The sequence below is a fragment of the Aythya marila genome (assembly GCF_965140915.1).
Source record: "Aythya marila genome assembly, chromosome: 1".
Lineage (NCBI taxonomy): Eukaryota > Metazoa > Chordata > Aves > Anseriformes > Anatidae > Aythya > Aythya marila.
In genome coordinates, this window is record NC_139042.1 from 67,687,141 (window position 1) to 67,707,752 (window position 20,612).

At 40.3% G+C, this 20,612-nt stretch overlaps 1 protein-coding gene across 1 annotated transcript in view; it reads left to right on the forward strand.

The window, feature by feature from the left end:
* AFF3 (ALF transcription elongation factor 3) overlaps positions 1 to 20,612 on the forward strand; it is a gene marked incomplete at its 5' end in the record, with an annotated part of 100,274 nt that overhangs the window by 66,903 nt on the left and 12,759 nt on the right. The window contains 4 exons of the mRNA XM_082784610.1: positions 11,188 to 11,251; positions 13,927 to 14,063; positions 16,116 to 16,187; positions 18,733 to 18,826. Of these exons, the coding sequence (XP_082640736.1) occupies positions 11,188 to 11,251; positions 13,927 to 14,063; positions 16,116 to 16,187; positions 18,733 to 18,826 (367 nt within the window). The remainder of the gene's footprint in view (positions 1 to 11,187; positions 11,252 to 13,926; positions 14,064 to 16,115; positions 16,188 to 18,732; positions 18,827 to 20,612) is intronic.

A 20,612-nucleotide genomic window follows, 5' to 3' on the forward strand; every position in this document is an offset into this window, starting at 1 on the left:
GACCTAGTCTCAGAGACAACTAGAGGGATGACAGCATCTCATAACGAGAATCCAGGGTTCCTACTGTAAGATGTAAATAATTCACATAGACTTCTAAAGGACGTAAATGTATTGTATGTCAAGAAAAGAAGGCTGGTGAGATTAATTTCTGCGTGCATTCATGGAAGTCATGAGGAGATGTAAATTCAATAAATGTAATCATTCTTTCTTCCCCTTTTGAAGAAAACTCTCCCTTGTGTATATATCCTCATTTTCCCTCCTTCTCGACTTCCCTCCATGCTATTTTTCAACTTTTGCAACACATTTATTCAACAATTTCCATTGAGGAAACCTCAAACTGTTTAGAAGTACTACCCAACTCTTCATATCTCTTGAAATACTATATCATCTGTAATTTACTTGCAACTGTTCAGTTTTTCTACACTGTAAATGCACATACAAGGCAAAAAGGTATCATTGTACTTGATAAAAGTCAAAATGTAGGATGTGCTCATCTGTTTGGATTAGAAAAAAAAAAACACAATCAGAAACACCTACAACAGAACTATTGTGTATCTTCATCAGATTTTCCCTCAAGATGCTGACAAAATACTGGGGTACCATTTTGGCTTTTTTCCCCCTAGAACACTGTCATAGGAAAACTGTTTTTTCTGTCTCTGTCATCTAAGAGGCCATTATCACTTGCTTTCTCCATTAGTGATATATGTGATTTCTCTGGCAGGCATCTTCAATAAAGCTGTTTCGCCTTTTCAGAGGGAGATACAATAAAACTGTTAGTATATAGTGCCTTCCATGTAGAGTGTCCCTGAGCAATTTGCAGCCCATAAAAAACATAAATAGATAAATAAAAAACAAAAAGTAAAAAAATCTGAAAAGCCAAATAAGATAAAACACAGAAGTCAAGTATGTCTTAATTTAGCCTTAAAAATAGAAATGGTTAAATGCCCGTTGTGCTAACTAGAGGAGGGAGATTTTCATGTCATGCAACTGTCATCCACAAGCTGTATCTAGGAAACACCACCAGAATACCAGCTATACTAGACCTTGACTCTGAAATTACCATGTAGAGAAGTCACTGAAATATAGCAGATTGGACTGGCTGCAAATGTTAAGTGTCAACAGATTCGACTCACATGTTAGAAGGATCAAATTAAACATGGCAGCCAATGTCTTTCAAATCCTTGTACGACCACAGCAGAATATTTGAAGAAATGCAATACAGTGTATCTAAAATTATGTGGTAACCCTAATGGCAGTATTTTGTCCAAAATGATGCCTATGTATTATTTCATCTCATAATCCATGACGTTCTGATTTACAGTAATCCAGACATGGCTTTAATCAGCCTCTATAGTTTGAAGAGACTAAATCTCTTATATTTGATTTAAAACAACAACTAATTTTTTTGACCAATCAGTGTCTCTTTGCTTTATTCTCAATTTATTTTCTCTAGATCATTGACAACAGCTGTCACTAGCAATAAATTGGAACACAAGTAGGTCAATAAAAAGTATATCTTGCTTGGCAGAGTGCTGTATACACATGCATCAAAATATAAAAGTAAATATAGCTAACAGTCTTCAAAAGGCAGCCAAAATACTACTTTCCCTGTTTTGCCATTGTTTACTGCCTGTTCTGAATATGCTTCAAGGTACCCAGCATGGCACATGTATAAATGACATCAGTGATGTTTCCAGTATTAATTCTTAACAAGATTTCCTGGATTTTTGGCCATTCTGACTCTATAAAGAGAACATTTTAAAGGCTACATCATAATGCTTCAAGCCAAATTCAGTCCTGTTGTAATTTTGCTGAATGATAGAATTCCCAATAACTGCATTTAGGAACAAAGTCTGTTGTCTTTGACATGATAAGCACAGACATGCTGTGGGTGCCTGAGGGCACAGTTCCACACCCTCCTCCAAATACGGCATGTGTGGTATGAAAGGAGCAGAGCACACCCAGCTTTCCCATTTCTCCTTATGGCTAAATCATAACTTGTTCCTCAGGATTGCTTTCTTACTTTCATTGTGCCTTACCCTTTCAAACTTGGAGTGAGTTTTTTTCACTTCCATTTATTTTCCATTTTTTTCTGGCCTTATAGGAGCAAAATAATACACCTTTAGCATTTTTATCCAAGTTTTTTTTTTATTATTATTTTTTTTATCTTTTGCTGAACATTTTTTTCTGCCTTCATGGATTTAGGTGCTACATACACCCAACAGGTTGATATTCTCCCAAATTCAGGGACATACACTGCTGTGGGATAGTATTAATGTGTTTGTTTGTCTATACATAAATCATATGGCCAAGAAATATTCCAGCTGTAAAGATGTTATGGATATAGCTCATAAGGAGCTGAAGAGAACTTCTTATCACACCTCTCAGTTTCAGCTTGGACCCAAATCTCTCATTTTCAGTGTCCTTTTCATTGTTCCTCTGCCTCAAGGCAGAAAGGAAAAGGTGCTCTTGAGCTGTGGCTCCCACACAACCGCTGGAATCCAGCACACTTTACCTTGCCCAAAATTCCTCAAGGACTCCTGGTCTTCTGAAGTGTTTAGAGAGATTTCTGGAGTGATGAGAACATTTTCAGGAGCATGGTTAAGGAAAAGGAATTCCTTCTTTCTTCTCATCGGCAATCTAAAATATTATTGGCCATATGGACCAACATCTGCTGTACCAAGGTCCTCACAAATTCATATGCTTACTTTGGGGTGTTCCCATTTTCTTGGCCTTGGGGGATTTCAAGACTTCATCTGATCGTTCCATTCTTCCTCTCTTTCCCTTTTAACTTGTGGCACTGAATTTTCTTACGTGCACACTGTTCATGAGAAAACAACATTAAGCTCTTACATAGCAGACACTGCCTCGGTGATTAAATAATTAAATTGCCTGTTCTCTGCATGACCACCTACCCCCTTTCTTTATAGGCCACTTTGTAAGAGCTTGGTTTGGTGGGAAATAGATGCTTAATCGGCTCCAGCAGGAGATTCTCACGGGGTAAAGGATTTATAGCCATTATTCCCTGTTGCCAAAGAAAAGCAGGGGCTGTGGACCTCGTTTGAACTTACAGGCTACATCCATGCCGCTCCTCTGTCCCTATGGGCAAGCGATCCAGCACTGCTTATGGTTATATGATTAAACTGTCTTCACTCCCCAAAACAAAAAACACTCACTGCCTCCTGAGAACAGCCCCCGGCCTGTGCTGTCCCCCAGCTGTGCCCAGGCATTGTCTGGGAGAGAGCTCAAGACTGTGCCAGGGAGAGTATTAGCAATTAAACAGCATGGACATCAAATGATAGAGCTGGTATCCTTGCTCTGTTTATTTCACCAGCACAGACACAGCCAAGGTTTCAGACGTACCGTCACCCAGCAGTTTCACCCGCACCTTGGCTTCTCACTCACCAGTGCTGGGATCACCAGAGCTGGCTGCCAGGTACTCCATCTCACAGAAGTCTCTATCTGCCTTTGGATTTCAGTCGCCTCTTGGGAAGTCAGGGTGTGATTCCATGACATTTTAAAACAATGTGAGTCTGGGCAGCTGTGGTCCTGCCCTCTCTCCCTAGGTTTGACTGTAAAGGCTTTCCTCAGCCTCTACTGAAATTAGTTGATTTCAGAATATTTATCTAGCATACTACAAAAGAGATACAACTGCAGTTTATCTGCAAGGCTGTGAGATTTTCTCCCTCTGCTTTTAATACAGGAGCTCAAGTGCCTATTGTTAATACTTCTTTCATTCCTCCCTCTTCACATGCACACTTTGCCCTCGCATGTTTTAGTCCAGGTATTGATTTCACATGAATATCTTTAAGTCATGAATCTGGGTCATGCCCAGGAATTAGTAGTGGATTTTGACTCTTTCTCTCAGTCTCTCATATTTCACCACATTGACATAGTTATTCTGGGGAATGTTGTGTTTTTGCCAAAATAGGAATCCCCACTTATTTTAACTTTCTGCGTTTCATTTAAATTAGGTGCCATGCTTTAATTTGGGTTGCTTTTTTTTTTTTTTTTTCCCCAACAGTAACTGTCTTTCTAGGTATCTGAACTATTCATCTATTCATTTAATCTAAACCATTGACCTGGTTATATTAAGCCCATCAAGATAGGAGTTGTGCAGTTGTGTGATTGAGTAAATTTTTCTTACATTTGGCCTGACTCCAATCAGATCCTTTGTTCCCGTGTTTCTGAAATGCCTATAGCACTATCATATAAATGGGTCACCAATGCTTTCTCTGCCCTCTATTATGCTCCTCTGTTGAACTTCCCAGACCTGCTGGGTCTACCACAGTGAGCATGAGAGTCACATAACTGGGTACCTGCCTCACGCAGTGCCATGGGACCCCTGTGTGCCACGTCCCAGACACAGCAGTTAAGCAGCATTTATTTTCAGTTGTGGAATGGGCAGAAGGCCGTGATGCATCGGGGGAGAACACTATTTTGTACAGTAATACCCGCTTCCCAGCTTCAGCCCCATTCTTCACCCCCAGCATGAATCTTTCCCTACGACCCAACGTGTCGGACATGATCCTGACACATCTCCAGGTATAACCCCAACCGAAACAGCAAATAGGCAGGACAGTATACACCCACATTTTACTTTATGTGGTTATCTTGCCCTTAGAGGATTTTCTTCTCTTCTTGGACTGAAAGTTCAGGGCCTGCTGGCACAACTTCAAAACTGGACATGGGCTGGCCCTGGCTATACCAGTATCTTCTGGTCTGCCTCTAGCTCTGACCAAACTCCAAGGTTGCTCGTTTTGTTCCCTTCCAGTACACACACTTTTTTAGGGGCTAGACTACTAAAGTTGTGAAACTGGTCCTATATTTAGAATTATGATTTAAGCTGCTTTTATTATGTGCAATTGTTGTACACTAAGGAAGCACTAGTTTGTTTTTTTATAACACTTCAGCATCATTATCTCTGAAGGGTATTAAAATATGCACTTGGCTACATTTATGATGTTTAATTGAACTTTTATTAGTTTTTTTTTAAATGTATCCTCATAAAGCACCATACCACAGTAAGAAATAATGTTCAAGTGGAAGATTATGTAAATGAAGCAGAAAATGCTATAGTTTAGTATTTAGTTCATGTAAAATATAAAAATTAGATGAAAAACGTGCTTTTGAATGCAGTTATAATTAAAATTGTATATTTGAGTCTCAGCTATACCGTACTCTGTAAATACCAGCAGTTGCGCTGAGTTTCAAGATTATGTTGCAGTAGATGCCGATAAATTACTGTACGAAGCAAAGCTTTTATTGATTCACTTTGTTTGATTCTCTTCCCCCTTTTTTACTGCACGAGTTTACATTTTTGCAATTATCTGCTAAACTGGAGTAAATTAAATTCACAGAAGGTAGCAAAAGACAAAGGTGGCAGAGATGCACTGTAATGGCATACAGCTAAATAGGATGTTGAGGGAGAACCATACACACACTAGCATTTTACCTGGGTAATAGTAACACCACTCTCAGGAGCTCAACAGTCCGGAAATTCTCAAAGGCTGCTTCTGGAACGGGAGTAATTACCATGCCCACAGCCATCTCACCTCACGCTGGGATCCTGTGCAACATAACAAGGGATGGAAATGCTGTATTTCCTGCTGGTTTTCGACAAGCTCCCACAGAAAGTGGTGGCAACGCGAGTGAGAGAAATTCTGGACAGTAGCAGATTGTTTGATAAATCTCGTCCTGGATTCAGCCACAGACATGCTACTGAGGCTGCCCTTGTCAAAGTCATAAATGGTTTGAATACCACTGCTGAAAAGGAAGCCTGGCCTTGTTTGTACTATCAGATCTAGCCATGGGGGGGTTATTCTGTAAAAGGCTGGATTCTGTTGCAGTGCCTAGGTGACTGGCTAGCATTGACTGAGAATGCGTTGAACTGGTTCCAACAGTACTTGATTGCTTTCCCCAATCAACATAGTAGGGTAAATTCTCCTCGAGAGCAGCCAGTTTCACATAATGACACTTGATCCCAGGGAGAATTCACCAGCAGCCTGACTTAGTTGGCACTGATGCTTTACACTCTTTCTCTTGCCTTTCAGAGAGATATATGAGATGCATTAGAGCAGTGTATTAGAACTCCTTTTTGGCTTTGTTGAAGAGGACTATATTTCTACAAGTACCAACAATCAGATATTCAGAAACAAAAGAGGGTTTTTGTGCAGTCAAAATTATTAATAGAGATAAAACACTTGTTTTTACCTGCTAATTTGAAGTCAGACTTCTTTAAATTTTTATTTTTTTTTAAATAGAGGCCTGAATTCTGTTTGTAAATCTGGAGTGACAGTGCTGACACCAACAGATACAGACAGTTGCAAATAACTTAAGAGGAGAATCAGACTCATCTGCCTGAAAACCAGAAGTCAGGGAATATCTTTCCATCAGACTTCAGTATATATTTATGACCAGTAATCTTTTTACCCTAACAAAGAGACTCCAGTGCTAGTACCAATTTAGCCCTGTGGACATTTTCTCTACTCCCTGGCTTCTCAGGCTGTAGTGAGGCTGTGATCTGCAGAAGGATTGCAAACCTTAGACCAAAGACCTGAAAAGGGGCTTATCCTCAGATCTTTCTGAATCTCTTATGTGAGGAAACAGATTTACTTCTCCTTAAGACACCTCTCAATAATAACATACAGTATCTGAAATTATCATGCAGTGAGATTACCTGTAAATTCTTCAGTCTGAGGTTATAACCAATTTCTCTAGAGGGGCCAAGTTACAGAGGAAATTTGGTTGAACCTTAATGTTTGTAAAACGTACAGGTTCTCAGTCACTGTAACTTAAGGGTCTGTAAAATCAGATTATGATTAATAGAGTATTCGTGAACTTCACAGATGCGAAATAAACAGTATGCAAAAGAGCAATCCTCAGAACTTAATTTATGCATCAGCTTTTTCAGGTGTCTTCATTTGTCCATGAACTGAGATAACCTCCTGCCTTCAAGGAGCATACAGAAGAGAGGGGTTTATTTTGTTTCTTTGCTTCATAACATAATAATTTAAACTAGTATACTGTATTTAAAAAGACAAATGACTTTCATATACAACAGTGGGAACCTAAACAAAACTGAATTTGGGACCTTTCTTTCTCATTAAAAAAAAAAAAAAAAAAAAAAAAAAAAAAAAATTAAATCCAAGCACATCCTTATTTTGTTTCAAAAATGATATAAGAAATGCAGTTCTATGCAGTGTACATAAACATGTATTAAATTTATAGAATATTTCAGCTTTCCATTTTCACACATACATTTGTAATCTGAATTGCAAGTTTATTAGCATGTAGCGATCTATTGAAGAATAGAATTGCACAGATAACATAAACAGATCAGAATTTGACTTAGCATGTTTATTAACACTTTTGAACAAGCACTGTATAAGCAACTAGAAGATATACCCAACCCATTTTTTCCTAATGAATCTTAATTTCTGTTAGTCACCCACTGATTTGTAAATCAGTCTTGAATTTTTCCTGAGAAAATATCTAAATGTTCCTACTGTGAATATATATGCTTTGCTTAACAATAGTCTTTTAATAGCTTCTTTTTTACATTAGGCTTCCCCCAAAAACAATTGGCCTTAGTACAAACTGATGACTTCAATTTTTGCACATTGTATTATGCCCAGCTGTCCTATAGCAGGGCCCTCAAAGAAGGCCTCTTGGCTCAATGCTGTACATGCCTACTGCTAATGCCTTCCTTGCTAAGCGTACTGGAGAATAAATCCTGCTGCAAGTTGAAAACCATTTTGCAATTAACTTACTTATAAATAGACCATAATTACATTGTGTTATCTTGGTTTGTTTTTACAGCCTCTTCCCATGCTTCAAATAAGCAAATTATATATATAGTGCTGAGTGTCATATGGGAGGGTATATTGCAAAGGATACATTTTAATGACCTGAATTTGAAAGGATCGTGTAAAGGTTCATCACTTTGATTATTTCAGAGAGCTGAGACCACTACTTTGTTGATTTGGTCTGCTTTGCTTTGTTTTCTCTCTCTTCATGGTAAACTATCTTACCTGGGTCATTTCACAAGACATCAATTGTCTTGAGAGACAGGACATCAATTTTTACAAATTCTTTCAATGGTTCTGAAAACATAGCTATTTTTCCACATCAGACTAACACTGTTGCAATGTCTATTATTTCATAATTGACCAAAATAAAATCCAGATGGTTTGTATTATTAAGATAATGTTAACATCTTGCTGGGTACAGAAAGTATTTGCAACTGTAGTAGGTTATGAGATACTGGGACACAAACCTGTCTTTAGTCCCCTTTCTGACCTACCAGCTACAGTAAGCTAGGAAGAAATTCTATTCTAAGGGAGAACATTTTAAAGAAAGATGGAAAAAAGGAAATATTTTTCTTTGTATCAAGCTTCTTAGGGCAGATGTCATTCAAAATTATCCAGACTTCAAATTTTATTTCTATCTAATGATATTTAGCCTTCCTTTTCTTCAAAATAGGGTTATGACTAACCTTCTGTGATGCAATTAAATCTCCTTGAAACTGTGTGCATGTAAGTAGATGGAAACAGACTAAGTAGACACACTAGCAAATACCCTTATTGTCTCAAGGAAGTATTCATGGCTGTCCTCTTCTGTTGAGAGGCTCCCCCTTGTTCCCACTAATCTGTTATGGATCTAAAAGTGCTCTTACTGCTGTCAGCAAGAATTTTTGATTCATACATCCCATTTTTATATCTGTATCTTCTCTGACTCACACACAAAAAAAATGTTTTTAAATAAACATGCTGAGAAATCCCAATTTAAAAAAAAAAAAACAAAAAAAAAACTAGTTAGGATTGCTAAGTGGCAATACTGTATTTTTGATGAAACCAAGCTCTTAAAATCGTGAATAGCAAGAACATCACTATTCATTCTGCAAATACTCAAAAACGTATCTCATTTTCACTAGAAGGGCAAAGGGATAACTCTCTAAGCATTTCTAAGAAAATGATTTTGCAAGGATAAACCTCCTCCTCTGAGAGTGACCAGGAGTTTGCCTCCAAGTACATGGAGGTACTGTCTCCCACAACATCTTCATGAGCAAGCTCAGGAAGTGTGGGATAGATGAGGGGCCAGTGAGGTGGATTGGGAACTGGCTGGATGGGGAGTTTGCGGTTGTGCTCAGAAGTGTTGGAGTGATCAGGAGTCCATGTGGAGGCCTGTAGCTGGCGGTGTCCCCCAGGGGTCGGTACTGGGCCCAGTCTTGTTCAATTTACACGTCAGTGACCTGGATGAAGGGACAGAGCACACTCAGCAAGTTTGCTGGAGTAACAAAGCTGATACCCCAGAGGGCTGTGCTGCTGTTCAGGGGGCCTGGACAGGCCAGAGGGCTGGGCCGAGAGGAACCTCATGAAGTTCAACAACGGCAAATGCAAGGTCCTGCACCTAGGGAGGAATAACCCTGTGCACCAGTACAGGCTGGGGGCTGTCCTGCTGGTCCTGGAGGACAGCAGGTGAACCATGAGCCAGCAATGGGCCCTTGTGGCCGAGAAGGCCAATGGTGTCCTGGGGTGCATTAGGTTGTTGCCAGCAGGTCAAGGGAGGTGATCCTGTCCCTCTACTCAGCCCTGGTGATGCCACAACTGGGGCATTGTGTCCAATTCTGGGCTCCCCAGTACAACAGGGATATGGAGCTACTGGGGTGAGTCCAGAGGAAGGCTGTGAAGGTGACTGGGGGACTGGAGCATCTGTCATAGGAAGAGAGGCTGAGAGAGCTGGGACAGTTCAGCTTGGAGAAGAGAGGACTTGAGAGGGGATCACATCAGTGTTTATAAATATCTGAAGGGATGGTGTCAAGATGATAGGGCCAGGCTCTTTCCAGGCTCTTTTCTGTTGGCCCAGTGATGGGACAATAGGCACCTGGTACAGATTGTAACACAGAAAGTTCCAGCTAAATATGAGGAAACATTTCTTTACTGTGTGAGTGACAGAGCACTGGCACAGGTTGCCCAGAGAGGCTGTGGGGTCTCCTTCTCCGGAGATACTCAAAACCCTCCTAGATGTGATGCTGCACAATGTGCTCTAGATGACCCTGCTTGGCAGGGGGGTTGATGATCTCCAGAGGTCCCTTCCCATCTCAACTCTTCTGTGAGTCTGCGTGATTCTGTTAAGGGTACGGCAGTAACCACAGTATATGCTGAGAACCAGAGCACGTTTTGGCTGAGTATTATAAGGATGGCCACGTCCCACACATAGGAGACTGGAAGAATCTGCAAGGTCAGGAAATGTGAAAACTTTTATGAGAGGCTTGAACTTAAGGTGTTAGGTTATGTACTGCAATGACATGGCAAATGGCTCTCTTCACAGTGATTGAGGAAGGCACAATAGAGAGAGCTTGTGGGAGGAGGTGAAGAAACCTGCCTCAACCAAGAGGAGCTCACTGGGGTATTGCCAAGGAGACATCAGTTTGTGTTTTCAGTTTGAACAGAAGTGGATAAGTCTGTATCAGAAAGGGACTTGTGAATTTCAGCACAGAGGTAGCAGTTGAATTTGTCCCCTACAGTCAGTAGGTCAGGTAGGTTAAGAAAGGGATGGAGACTCCACAATTTATTCCAGGAGAAATCAATGGAAAATTTCACAGAATTTGGCATGAGCAACACCAGTGGCATTCAGCAGGCAGCCTAGCACCGAGTAAACAGCACTCTCAGCATGCTTACAGATAAGAGGGAGAAGGAGGAAGAGATGGTAGCAGTAGAGGCAAGCAGACTTAGTGTGTATTTTCAGAGTGGAGACATTTAACACACACTTGTTTTGTGAGGAGGGAGAAGCCGAGGCAAATGACAGTGTACAGAGAGGAGTAGAAAAAGAGGTAAGCAAACACAAGGGAGAGAAGAAGATGGAGTAACTCGTTCCGCTTAATGCTTGCATCCATTTGGCAGATCAAAACTGCACTAATTTGGGAAGCAGTTTATATAATCCATAAAAATGCATTTTATTAGCTTTTTTTGCTTTGAATCACTGACTTCTAAAGAATGAGAACAGCCATAAATGCTATTGTCTCCACAGGCAGCAATTTGAAAATATAAGATGCACGGTTACATGATAAGTGTATTTTCTTCATAAAAAGTGTTTGCAAATCAGGTTTAAAATAAGAGAAAAATAACTTGAAAACATTCTGCACTTCAGAAAATAATAAAGTGTCTTCTTATTTTCCCCTGGTAGGCCACGCAATGCAGATTACTTTATGCAGGAAGCTAAACGGAAGAAGCATAAAGCAGATGCAATGGTGAGAACATTTTCTTTCCAGTTATGTTGCTCCAAATTATTTGTGTAATGCAGTTTCTTCATCAGTGCAGTATTGCTGGGGTAATTATAAAATCTATTATAAGGATGGCTAGGCTTGTTAAATTAAGAAATGTTTATATAATCAAATGTTCATAGCCCAATAAACTATGACTTAACAAATAATGACTTACTGAGATAAAGGCCTGGATAAATAAAACTTTCCATTTATTCCTTTGCTTTAATTAGTAACTATGGTAATAGAGACTGTATAAGGTAACCACATACCTATCTTCTCAGTTTAACGAGCTGGTTAGGCTCTATAATTTCATCCCAAATTTGGTCTGGTGCCCGAGGAATTTGCCCTTTTTTGAAAATTCTTTGTCTCTCCAGTGCCAAAAGAATCCTAGTTTCATGACAGACCCTTCCTAACACAATCAGAATCACACAAGGCATCTGTTTAACCCTAGAGAAACATGTTTCATACACAGGAGTGCTGCAACAAACAGGTTCTTGATCCTAGCTTTGACTTAAAACCATAGTCAGAAAGACCCTCTTGAAAAAGAGAAAGCTGGGGCTATATGGAGTGCTAAAGTGATCCTCTTCTTTCCAAACAAAGACATTCAATGAAGTACTTGGTGCTCCAGGAGACCTCTGCTTAGCTTTCTCTTAGCTTTCTCTAATGCTGTGTTTGTCTACCACTAGGAATAAGCTAGCACGGCATTAAAAATGCCAGGCTTCTGGCATGACAGACAGATGCAATATATGGGGTGGAACCCTGCATGAGTAGGGCTATTTTCCAGGTAGGGGTAGCTGCAGTCCTGCCTTACTCTGTTTGCACTTTGTGGTCACAGGAGCAAGAAAGAAGAAAGGTAGCTCACACCCTGTTTCTTCACCTCCTTTTCTCAGTTGTGCAGAGTATAAAATGGCAAAGGAAGCAGAAGTGGGCCCTTAATTTAGGACACTAACGCTGAGTTTTACACTTTACCTGAGTTTATTAGCACAAATTTCCATGGTTTATTCAGCTCCATATTACTTTAAAGCGAGTCTTAAATCAGAAAATATTGTGGAGAAGTACAAATGGTACATTTTAGTGTGTTGCTTTAAACAGAACAGAAAAAAAAAATCACTTAATATGCAAAGTAAATTCTGTCTTAGCCTGAAGAGAAATGTTTTTATGGTAGACTCCCAGAAATAGGAGGTACAAGCATTATTCTCTGCTCTGCCACAAATTTGCTGCATGAAAGTCACTTAGGCACAGTTTAAACAGCCTCCCATCAGAGTCAGGTGATTGAAATATCCTTCACATTCAGCCTTCCTTCACAGCGGACCAGCATCTTACTTACACCCTCTGAATCGCTCTTTGCAGGTACTTCTGCCTTCTTAACTGTGTAGGGATCCTGGAAGAAAATGGCAGCACTTTGAATCACCTTGCTGGGCTCAATACCTCCTCTTTTGGCTCTGCAATACCTAATATAGGCACTTAGAGTGAGCAGCCTGAAAATGACTCTAAGTCTCTCTGCTCCTTAGTCCCCCATCTGTGAAATTGGGATAATAGCACTTCCACCCGCACAAGAACGTCAGGGAGAGAAATATAATAAAAAGTTTGTGAAGTTCTCCGGTATGATCGCAATGGGAGTCATATAAGAACCTAAAATAGATTGAAGCCAGTGTGCCATTCCAAACTTACTATTTAAAATCTTTATCCCTTAGAAAAGAATAAGGTCCATTAACCTTTCACTGTGTGCATCAGATTTCAACCAAATGCATCCAGTCCATTAATGGGCTTTATGTACCGCAGGAGTTCTGACTGAAGGAAAGACAAGTCAGGACAAAGAGGTAATAGTATGATTCATCTCTATCCACATCAAAAAGGAAATTCTGAGAGCAGATAGGTGGTATGTAAGTGTACACATCTGAACGTTATGTGCACATATGCATATACACTATCATGGAGGTCATACATGTATATATATCTGTTTAAGCACACAAATACACAGAGTCAAAGTATGGACAATAGGAGAAGAAATGGGGCAAGAGAGAAGAATGTCAGGAGAAGCTAAGGGAGCAGAGCAGTCCCTGAAAGAAAAGGAGGATACAGAAAGTAAAATCCCAACAAGAGGTCAAGCTGTGCTGAAAATGGTAGGGATAAAGAAGAAATGAGGACAGAGATGAGCCTTTGAATAACACAATGTTAGTAGTCAAACTGCTTAATTCTGATTCTCTTAGTTGAAGATATTCATTACCTTTCTTTGTTGACTGATGAAAGACTGCATTTGCAAAGAGGTGTGAAACTGTTTTTACTGGTAATGATGCTTGAAAAGCTGGGGCAAAAGGCCTGGTGATTCACGGAATTCCCAGCACTGGAAGATCTTTGACAAACATCTGCCAGGAATGCCTTAGGCAGAGTGGATCCTTCTTTGGACAGAAGAGTGCGGACCAAATAACATCTCATAGCCTTTTTCAGCTCTGCTTTCTGTATCTTACAATTTTCAGTGATGCACAGATTTTGATGGGCTTTAGCTTTCTCATAGAAAAACTTATGAATCTGAAGATATGCTCTCTTGTGTCAAGTTTATAATTCATGTTGAGAAAATCCCGTGTTGAGACAATCCCTTCAAATGTAACCATATCTTGATGATTACACTATTTCTCTGTGTCCTTATTTTTTCCCTCTAGGTGGAAAAGTTTGGAAAGGCACTGAATTATGCAGAAGCAGCACTATCGTTTATTGAGTGTGGAAATGCAATGGAACAAGGCCCAATGGAATCTAAATCCCCCTATACAATGTATTCAGAAACAGTTGAACTCATCAGGTAGGAAGGGAGGAGATGACTGCAGGGGTTACTCTGTTCATGCAAACATGCTCACCTACATCACCACATAATTCCCTAGATAACAGTAAAAGGGGAGAATTGAGGGCCTCCCAAGTGCCTGGTCAGTCATATGTAACATGTATGGATTTTCTATGATTTCAGTGGAAATTAGGAAACCACGTAGAATGCAAAATAAACAAAGCTTTTCATATTACTTGAATTGCAAATTACTTCAAGAGTTTCAAGATATAAGTCCTGTGCTCCTCAAAAGTAGAAAAAAACTGCTACATAATACTAAAACACTCATGGAGTAGTAATTTGCAAGATGTTGAAACATGTTTAAGACTGCAGTGTAATGGTTACCTGAAAGAAGAAGTGAACAGTGGTAGAAAAATGACATTTGAGGTCCATCTGTTGTGTGTGCTCCCACTGTAGCCAGCGGAGTCCTGAGAGCTGTCCAGCTCTTATTCAAGCAGACCCCCAATTTGGTCAGCTGCATGGCTCTCCAAATAGGACAGTCTAGAGTCCAACCTGCAGTCCCTACGAGGAAAGTTTCTGTCTCATAAGTTCTTTCCTCCGTTACAGTTGGTACCAGTAGTTAACATTACTGGCAGCTCTACTAGGGGAAAAAAAAGGTCAAAATCATCCCAGCACCTGAGATGAGACTGGGAGAGAGAGTCCACAAGAGAGTCCAGCCACACTAGCAGAAAAAGCTGTACTGTCAGTGACCATGGCATAATTGCTCAGGACAGTCAACCATGCAGGTCTCATCAGTGCTAAGTCCATAGAAATTAAAACAGTTTATTTCTTAATCATATTCATAATGAAGCAAAGCTCCTAAAACAATTGCATTCTTTTGGATTTAGTGTTGATGCGATGATTTTCTCACATATGTTAACAATTCCATTGGCATTTTATTCCACTTAGGGCTGTCTTCTCATGCATTTCAGTGGATTGAGGCCAGCTTTCTAACTGGAAGGTTATTAAACAAAATAAAATTTTATTTTTTTTCAGTAGGAGAATAGTACAGTGCATCTCTGCATTTCTTCCCTTCTTTTTTTCAATACTTGCGCCATCACAGGCACAGAGCTCTTTCTTTGTCTACCCTGTCTTTTCTCATGATAGCAAATATATGGTCCTAACTCTGGAAATGAATTTTGCTTGCAGATCCATAGCTTTCAATAATGTGTGTAGCTGTGGTTGTGTTGTAGTGTGAATTGCTTTTGATCTCACTTGCTGTGCAGCTCAGAAAAATATACTAGGTTTACCAGGTATGCCTGTTAAAACAAAATGTTCCCACTGAATCTTTGCACGGGTATCAGGATTAAAGTTTGAAAACAAAGATAAGAAAAACCACAAGCAGCTAATTATAGGGAACAGGTATTTTTCTGGAAGCAAGCCCAGAAGCACTGTGTGTTGTCCTAACCTTGCCCATTGTTCAGGTATACAGCTGGAAGCCAAGATTTCCAGAAACTAATTTATGATTGCATAGCACATACACTCTTGAAACAGCAGTGCTACCTCTGTGGATGTTTAATATTTATAGAATTTGAATGTAATGTCATACGAGCAAAAATAGCTCTGAGCCACATGTTCCCCCTCTGCTGTGCTCTGCTTGGAGGTGCAAATCTGGGTAGACACGTTCAGAACTGGCAGGGTGAGGGCAGCACCAGCTTCAAGGCAGGCTGTCGTCTGCCTTCGAACACTGTGAAAACCTTCCTGCATGAACTCCGTGTAACCGGGCTCCACGGCAGTGGAGGTTATTGTGGCAGGACAGCACAATGAGCCAGGAAGCAACACCTTGCCCTCTGGGCTGTACTGACAGATCAGGTCAGGGGAGTTGCTGCTGTATAAGGGGTGCAGGGAGGCACTGTTCATGGCAAAACAGCTCCAAAACACAACCAGAAAAGGATATGTGCGTTTGGTAACTTCAGCAAATACTTGTAAGGGGGCAGCTCGAATGACATTGGTCAGCATAGCTCTCTCAGGAGCTGATCGGTAACATAAAGCTGTCTCAGTTAACTCACGTTGGCTTCTTTCCTTTTGCTCAAGGTACGCGGTGAGACTAAAAACCCACTCAGGCCCCAACGCCACGCCAGAAGACAAACAGCTGGCAGCATTATGGTTAGTAGATCAACATTTCCTCAAAAGGCTCCTCAGCAGCGAGCCAGTTCTTGAAAATCAGATGCTGGACGCAGCCAGATAGGATTATGTTGTCTATTGAAATAAAGAGAGTACTTTCTGCTCCGGGAAGGTCCAGCCCTTGTATCCCTGTAGCAGGTCTGCATTCTGTCTCTGTAAATAAGCAATTCGTACTTATTGACTGTGACAGGTCAGCTATGGTGCGCCAGCATAATTAATTTTTAAATGCCTGATGGTTTGTTGTTTTTATGAGTGATGTACTTTTGTACCGATAGTTTGGTAATTTTTTTGTGGCTGACATTTTAGGCTCAATAATCGTAAATTATATTTACATTTCCTGAAGAGAGATACGGTGATGGTGATAATTAAACCTCCTGGATTACCTTCTAAATTGGGAGTTCTGGATATACGCAGGCACCTTAAATTCTATAGGGTGGTTGCTGATTGCTAGTAAAATGCTAAAATGTTATTAAAATCAAATTTTAATTTAATATCTATGTAGTTAATACATAAAATACCTATTACATGGTTACTGATTCTCAGTAAGTGGACATTTACAATCAGCAAGTGTGTTTTTAACATCTATTAACCATCTGTTAAAAAATCCAAATTAAATGCATCTTTAGCCTCCACAAATAAAGAGTCCTAATTAATCAGTTGCATTAAAAAAAAAAAAAAAGAGAGAGAGAGAGAAAAAAATAATCAAAGGTGTTCGTTTCTTTTAAATGCCCTGGGTCTGCTGTGTGATTAGGAGGAGCACAGAATATACGAATGGGAATTGCTTTAAAAACACTTAGGTGGGGAAAGAAGGGAAGGAAGGAAGGAAGGAAGGAAGGAAGGAAGGAAGGAAGGAAGGAAGGAAGGAAGGAAGGAAGGAAGGAAGGAAGGAAGGAAGGAAGGAAGGAAGGAAGGAAGGAAGGAAGGAAAAGGAAGAAAGAAAGGAAGAAAGAAAGGAAGAAAGAAAGAAGAAGAAAAGAGAGAAGAGAAGAGAAGAGAAGAGAAGAGAAGAGAAGAGAAGAGAAGAGAAGAGAAGAGAAGAGAAGAGAAGAGAAGAGAAGAGAAGAGAAGAGAAGAGAAGAGAAGAGAAGAGAAGAGAAGAGAAGAGAAGAGAAAAGAAAAGAAAAGAAAAGAAAAAAGAAAAGAAAAGAAAAGAAAAGAAAAGAAAAGAAAAGAAAAGAAAAGAAAAGAAAAGAAAAGAAAAGAAAAGAAAAGAAAAGAAAAGAAAAGAAAAGAAAAGAAAAGAAAAGAAAAGAAAAGAAAAGAAAAGAAAAGAAAAGAAAAAAGAAAATAGCAAGCAGCCAGCAGCCGCATGTGCCCGCACCTGTGAAGGTGACCGAGGCAGCTCGCAGGACGGGGAGGCCGCTGCCAGGCGCCCTCCGTCTGCTGAGCAGAGGCTGTCCTCCAGCGGCGAGCGGCTGCAAGTCACCGGCTGCCGGCGGCCGAGGGAGCCCGGCTGGGGTTTTTTGGAGAGCCGCTTGCCCTGGGGGTGGTTTAGTGAGGTCTGGGCAGCTCCTGAAGGTGGGCAGCAGGGCACAGCCCCGCGCTGCCCGCCTGAAGCCTCCCAGCAATTCGGAGACCCAATATCGCTTTTACAAACAGGGCCTCCACGGCCACAGGAGAAGTGCAACACATCGGCTTTTTGTTCCAAAAGCTGTGTTCTGTGGTGCAATCCCACACGTTCTACTCAAAAAATCTTACTGTGAAGAGGTGGTGGTGATTCTTGTTTCAGAAAATAGACAGGCACGCCTAAATCCAGTACTGAAGACATGAGTTTGTGCATCCTGAATGCTGATTATCAGTTATCATTATGTAAAATTAAGCACTGATTATCAGTTATCCTTATGTAGAATTAATAGCCGTTACTCTTGTTTAATTACATAGCATTAAAGGCAGCTGCAGGCTACCAAGGAGCATGGGGCACGCTGAGGTTCTCAGCCCGCTGCTGGCTCCATCCAGGGAGCAAACCAGGCAGGAGGCATAGGAATGGCCCCGAACCCCCTCCATGGCCTCCAGCCTGGCCTCCCACGTTGGAGGTTACCCCACAAACTCCAGACAGGTCCGAGGCATTGCCTGTTTCCCAGCTGACTCCATCTGCTGGAAGAGGTGACTGGGGGCGCACAAAGTGGACCCCGGAGCGACTCCAGTTCCTTATATAGGTGCCAAGATATTTTGTTGTAGTCCTAGGGTAAGACACCCCAAAAGGCTGCCTTTGCGTTTGCAACAAGGAAGGAAATAAAAAATAAATAAGATATACGTGTTGGGTTCCAGGCTTGCAATGACTTTTTGACAGGCAAGGCCTTTGGCCAAGCGAGTGGGCTCCAAGTCAGGGTCAAGGCCTGGGAAGCCAACTGTGCAAGGCCAGCTGAGCACAGTGGGTTTCGTAGCACCCTTTTAGCAGCATGCTGATAACAACACTAAGCAGGGTGCCACCAGCCTTCTGCTGCCTGTTAGTTGGGGAATTTAAGACAATTCACCAGGATTCCTGTTTGGGGGCACACCTTACCTTCTGCTCTCCCTTTTGTTCTAGTTACCGCTGCCTGGCCCTTCTGTACTGGAGGATGTTCCGACTCAAGAGAGACCATGCTGTCAAGTATTCGAAAGCACTTATTGAGTATTTTAAGGTACATTTTTTAATGATGTTTTAAAATCAGTGTGTCTTTCTAGTAAATACAGCATTTTATTAAAAAAAAAAAAAAAAAGAAAAGAAAACAATAGCTGTGCTGAGTTTAGTTTTTGGCCTATCAAGTCAGCAGAAGTATTACTACAGGCTCCCATGGCAATACTTGGTCTCTAGTTAGTTATATTGCCTTCACAAGACAATACACAAGTCAAGTCCCTTCAGGATGAGAACTTTATCGTACCAACAAACAGGCATTTTCAGATTACTCTTAATCACTTATGTAGTGCTACCCTGCGCTGCTGTGTAGGTTTTGGAGATTTTGCTCTAAGGATCCCCTCCAGGATTATACATCCCAATAGACTTCTGTGGGGTGATGACTTTGATCCAGATCAGTCTTCAGCTGCAGGGCTTCCACTTAGCAGCGTCCATAGGTAAGACAGTGCAATGGGACATGTTCTCACCCAAGGAACTGGAAAAGAGCCCACACTGACTTCGGTCGTACAAGAGCATCAGAAGGCAACCAAACCACCTGCCTTGAACTTGCCAGAACTACTGGCTTCCCCTTCCTGTTTTGCTCCACCTGTACTACCTTCCTTCTCCACTTTCTGCCTGTACCATAGCCTAGTTATTGTGAATAAGGCAAGAAGTCATTCTGCATATTTCAATGTATTTTATTTGACAGACAGCTTTCCTCTGAAAGTAACTCAAGAACAAAACCTTTCTGATGGAGCCCTCTTAGCAGTCAGTCCATCCAGCGTTTGATCTACAAACAGAAAAATAGCCTCTATCTTTAAAATAAGAAAAAAATATGTACATACAAATGTTTTAAGAGAAACTGTTTTGGGAACCTGAATAACCATTTGTCTTTAAACATGGGACTCTTTTTTTTTTTTTTTTTTTTTCAGAAGAATATACCTTGAAATGAAAAACATCCATCCTTTGACATTTAGTTAATAAAAAATTTCAAATACAAGCACAAACATTCACGACCAGATTCTAAACACAAAAAGACAGTGAAGGAAATTGACAGATCTGTTATTGTCAAACTGAAATTGAAGTCACTGTAATTGCTTCTAAAAATTTAGCAATATATAATTCAACATTATGTTTTTCTAACAATGACTTGATTTCAGAGGAAAGAAATATGTGCCCATTATAACACTTTATTTTTCTTTACCAATTCAGAGAATGCCTGCATTAAGAACAGGATGGTCAGGCTCTCAACCACGTAAAATGTCTCCTACTTTCGACAGAAACTGTTTCACAGCAAACATAAAATGGACTTTTACTCTGTTATAGCCAAGATAAGCTTGTTTTTTTGCAAAGCTCCTGCCGATGTAATGATAGTGTAGTTTCACATTAGAAAGTATTTTCACCTTTGAAAGTAAAAAATGAAAAAAAAAAATCCATTTGCTATAATTTTCAGTGGAAAACAAGCCAATTCTCCACTCATTTCATATTTGGTAGCTAAAAGCTTTCAAAACCAAGTGATGTGAAATGCTGACTACATTAAGAACTTCCACATATATTATCAATCAAAGAAACATTTCGAACCATGTCACACATATTTTCAGGTAAAATTTGACATACTTTTATTTTAGAAAAGAAAAAAAATAAATATACTTTCAAGTATTTTATTTCCATTATATATATAAAAAAATAAAAAGCAACAGAGAATTAAAAAGCAGACACAGATATTCAGGAGCTAGGTGCATCCCAGAGTATAAAGAAACCAGGAGAATGGGTAGCAGTAAGAAAAGTGGGATAAGAGATGGTCTCTTATAACA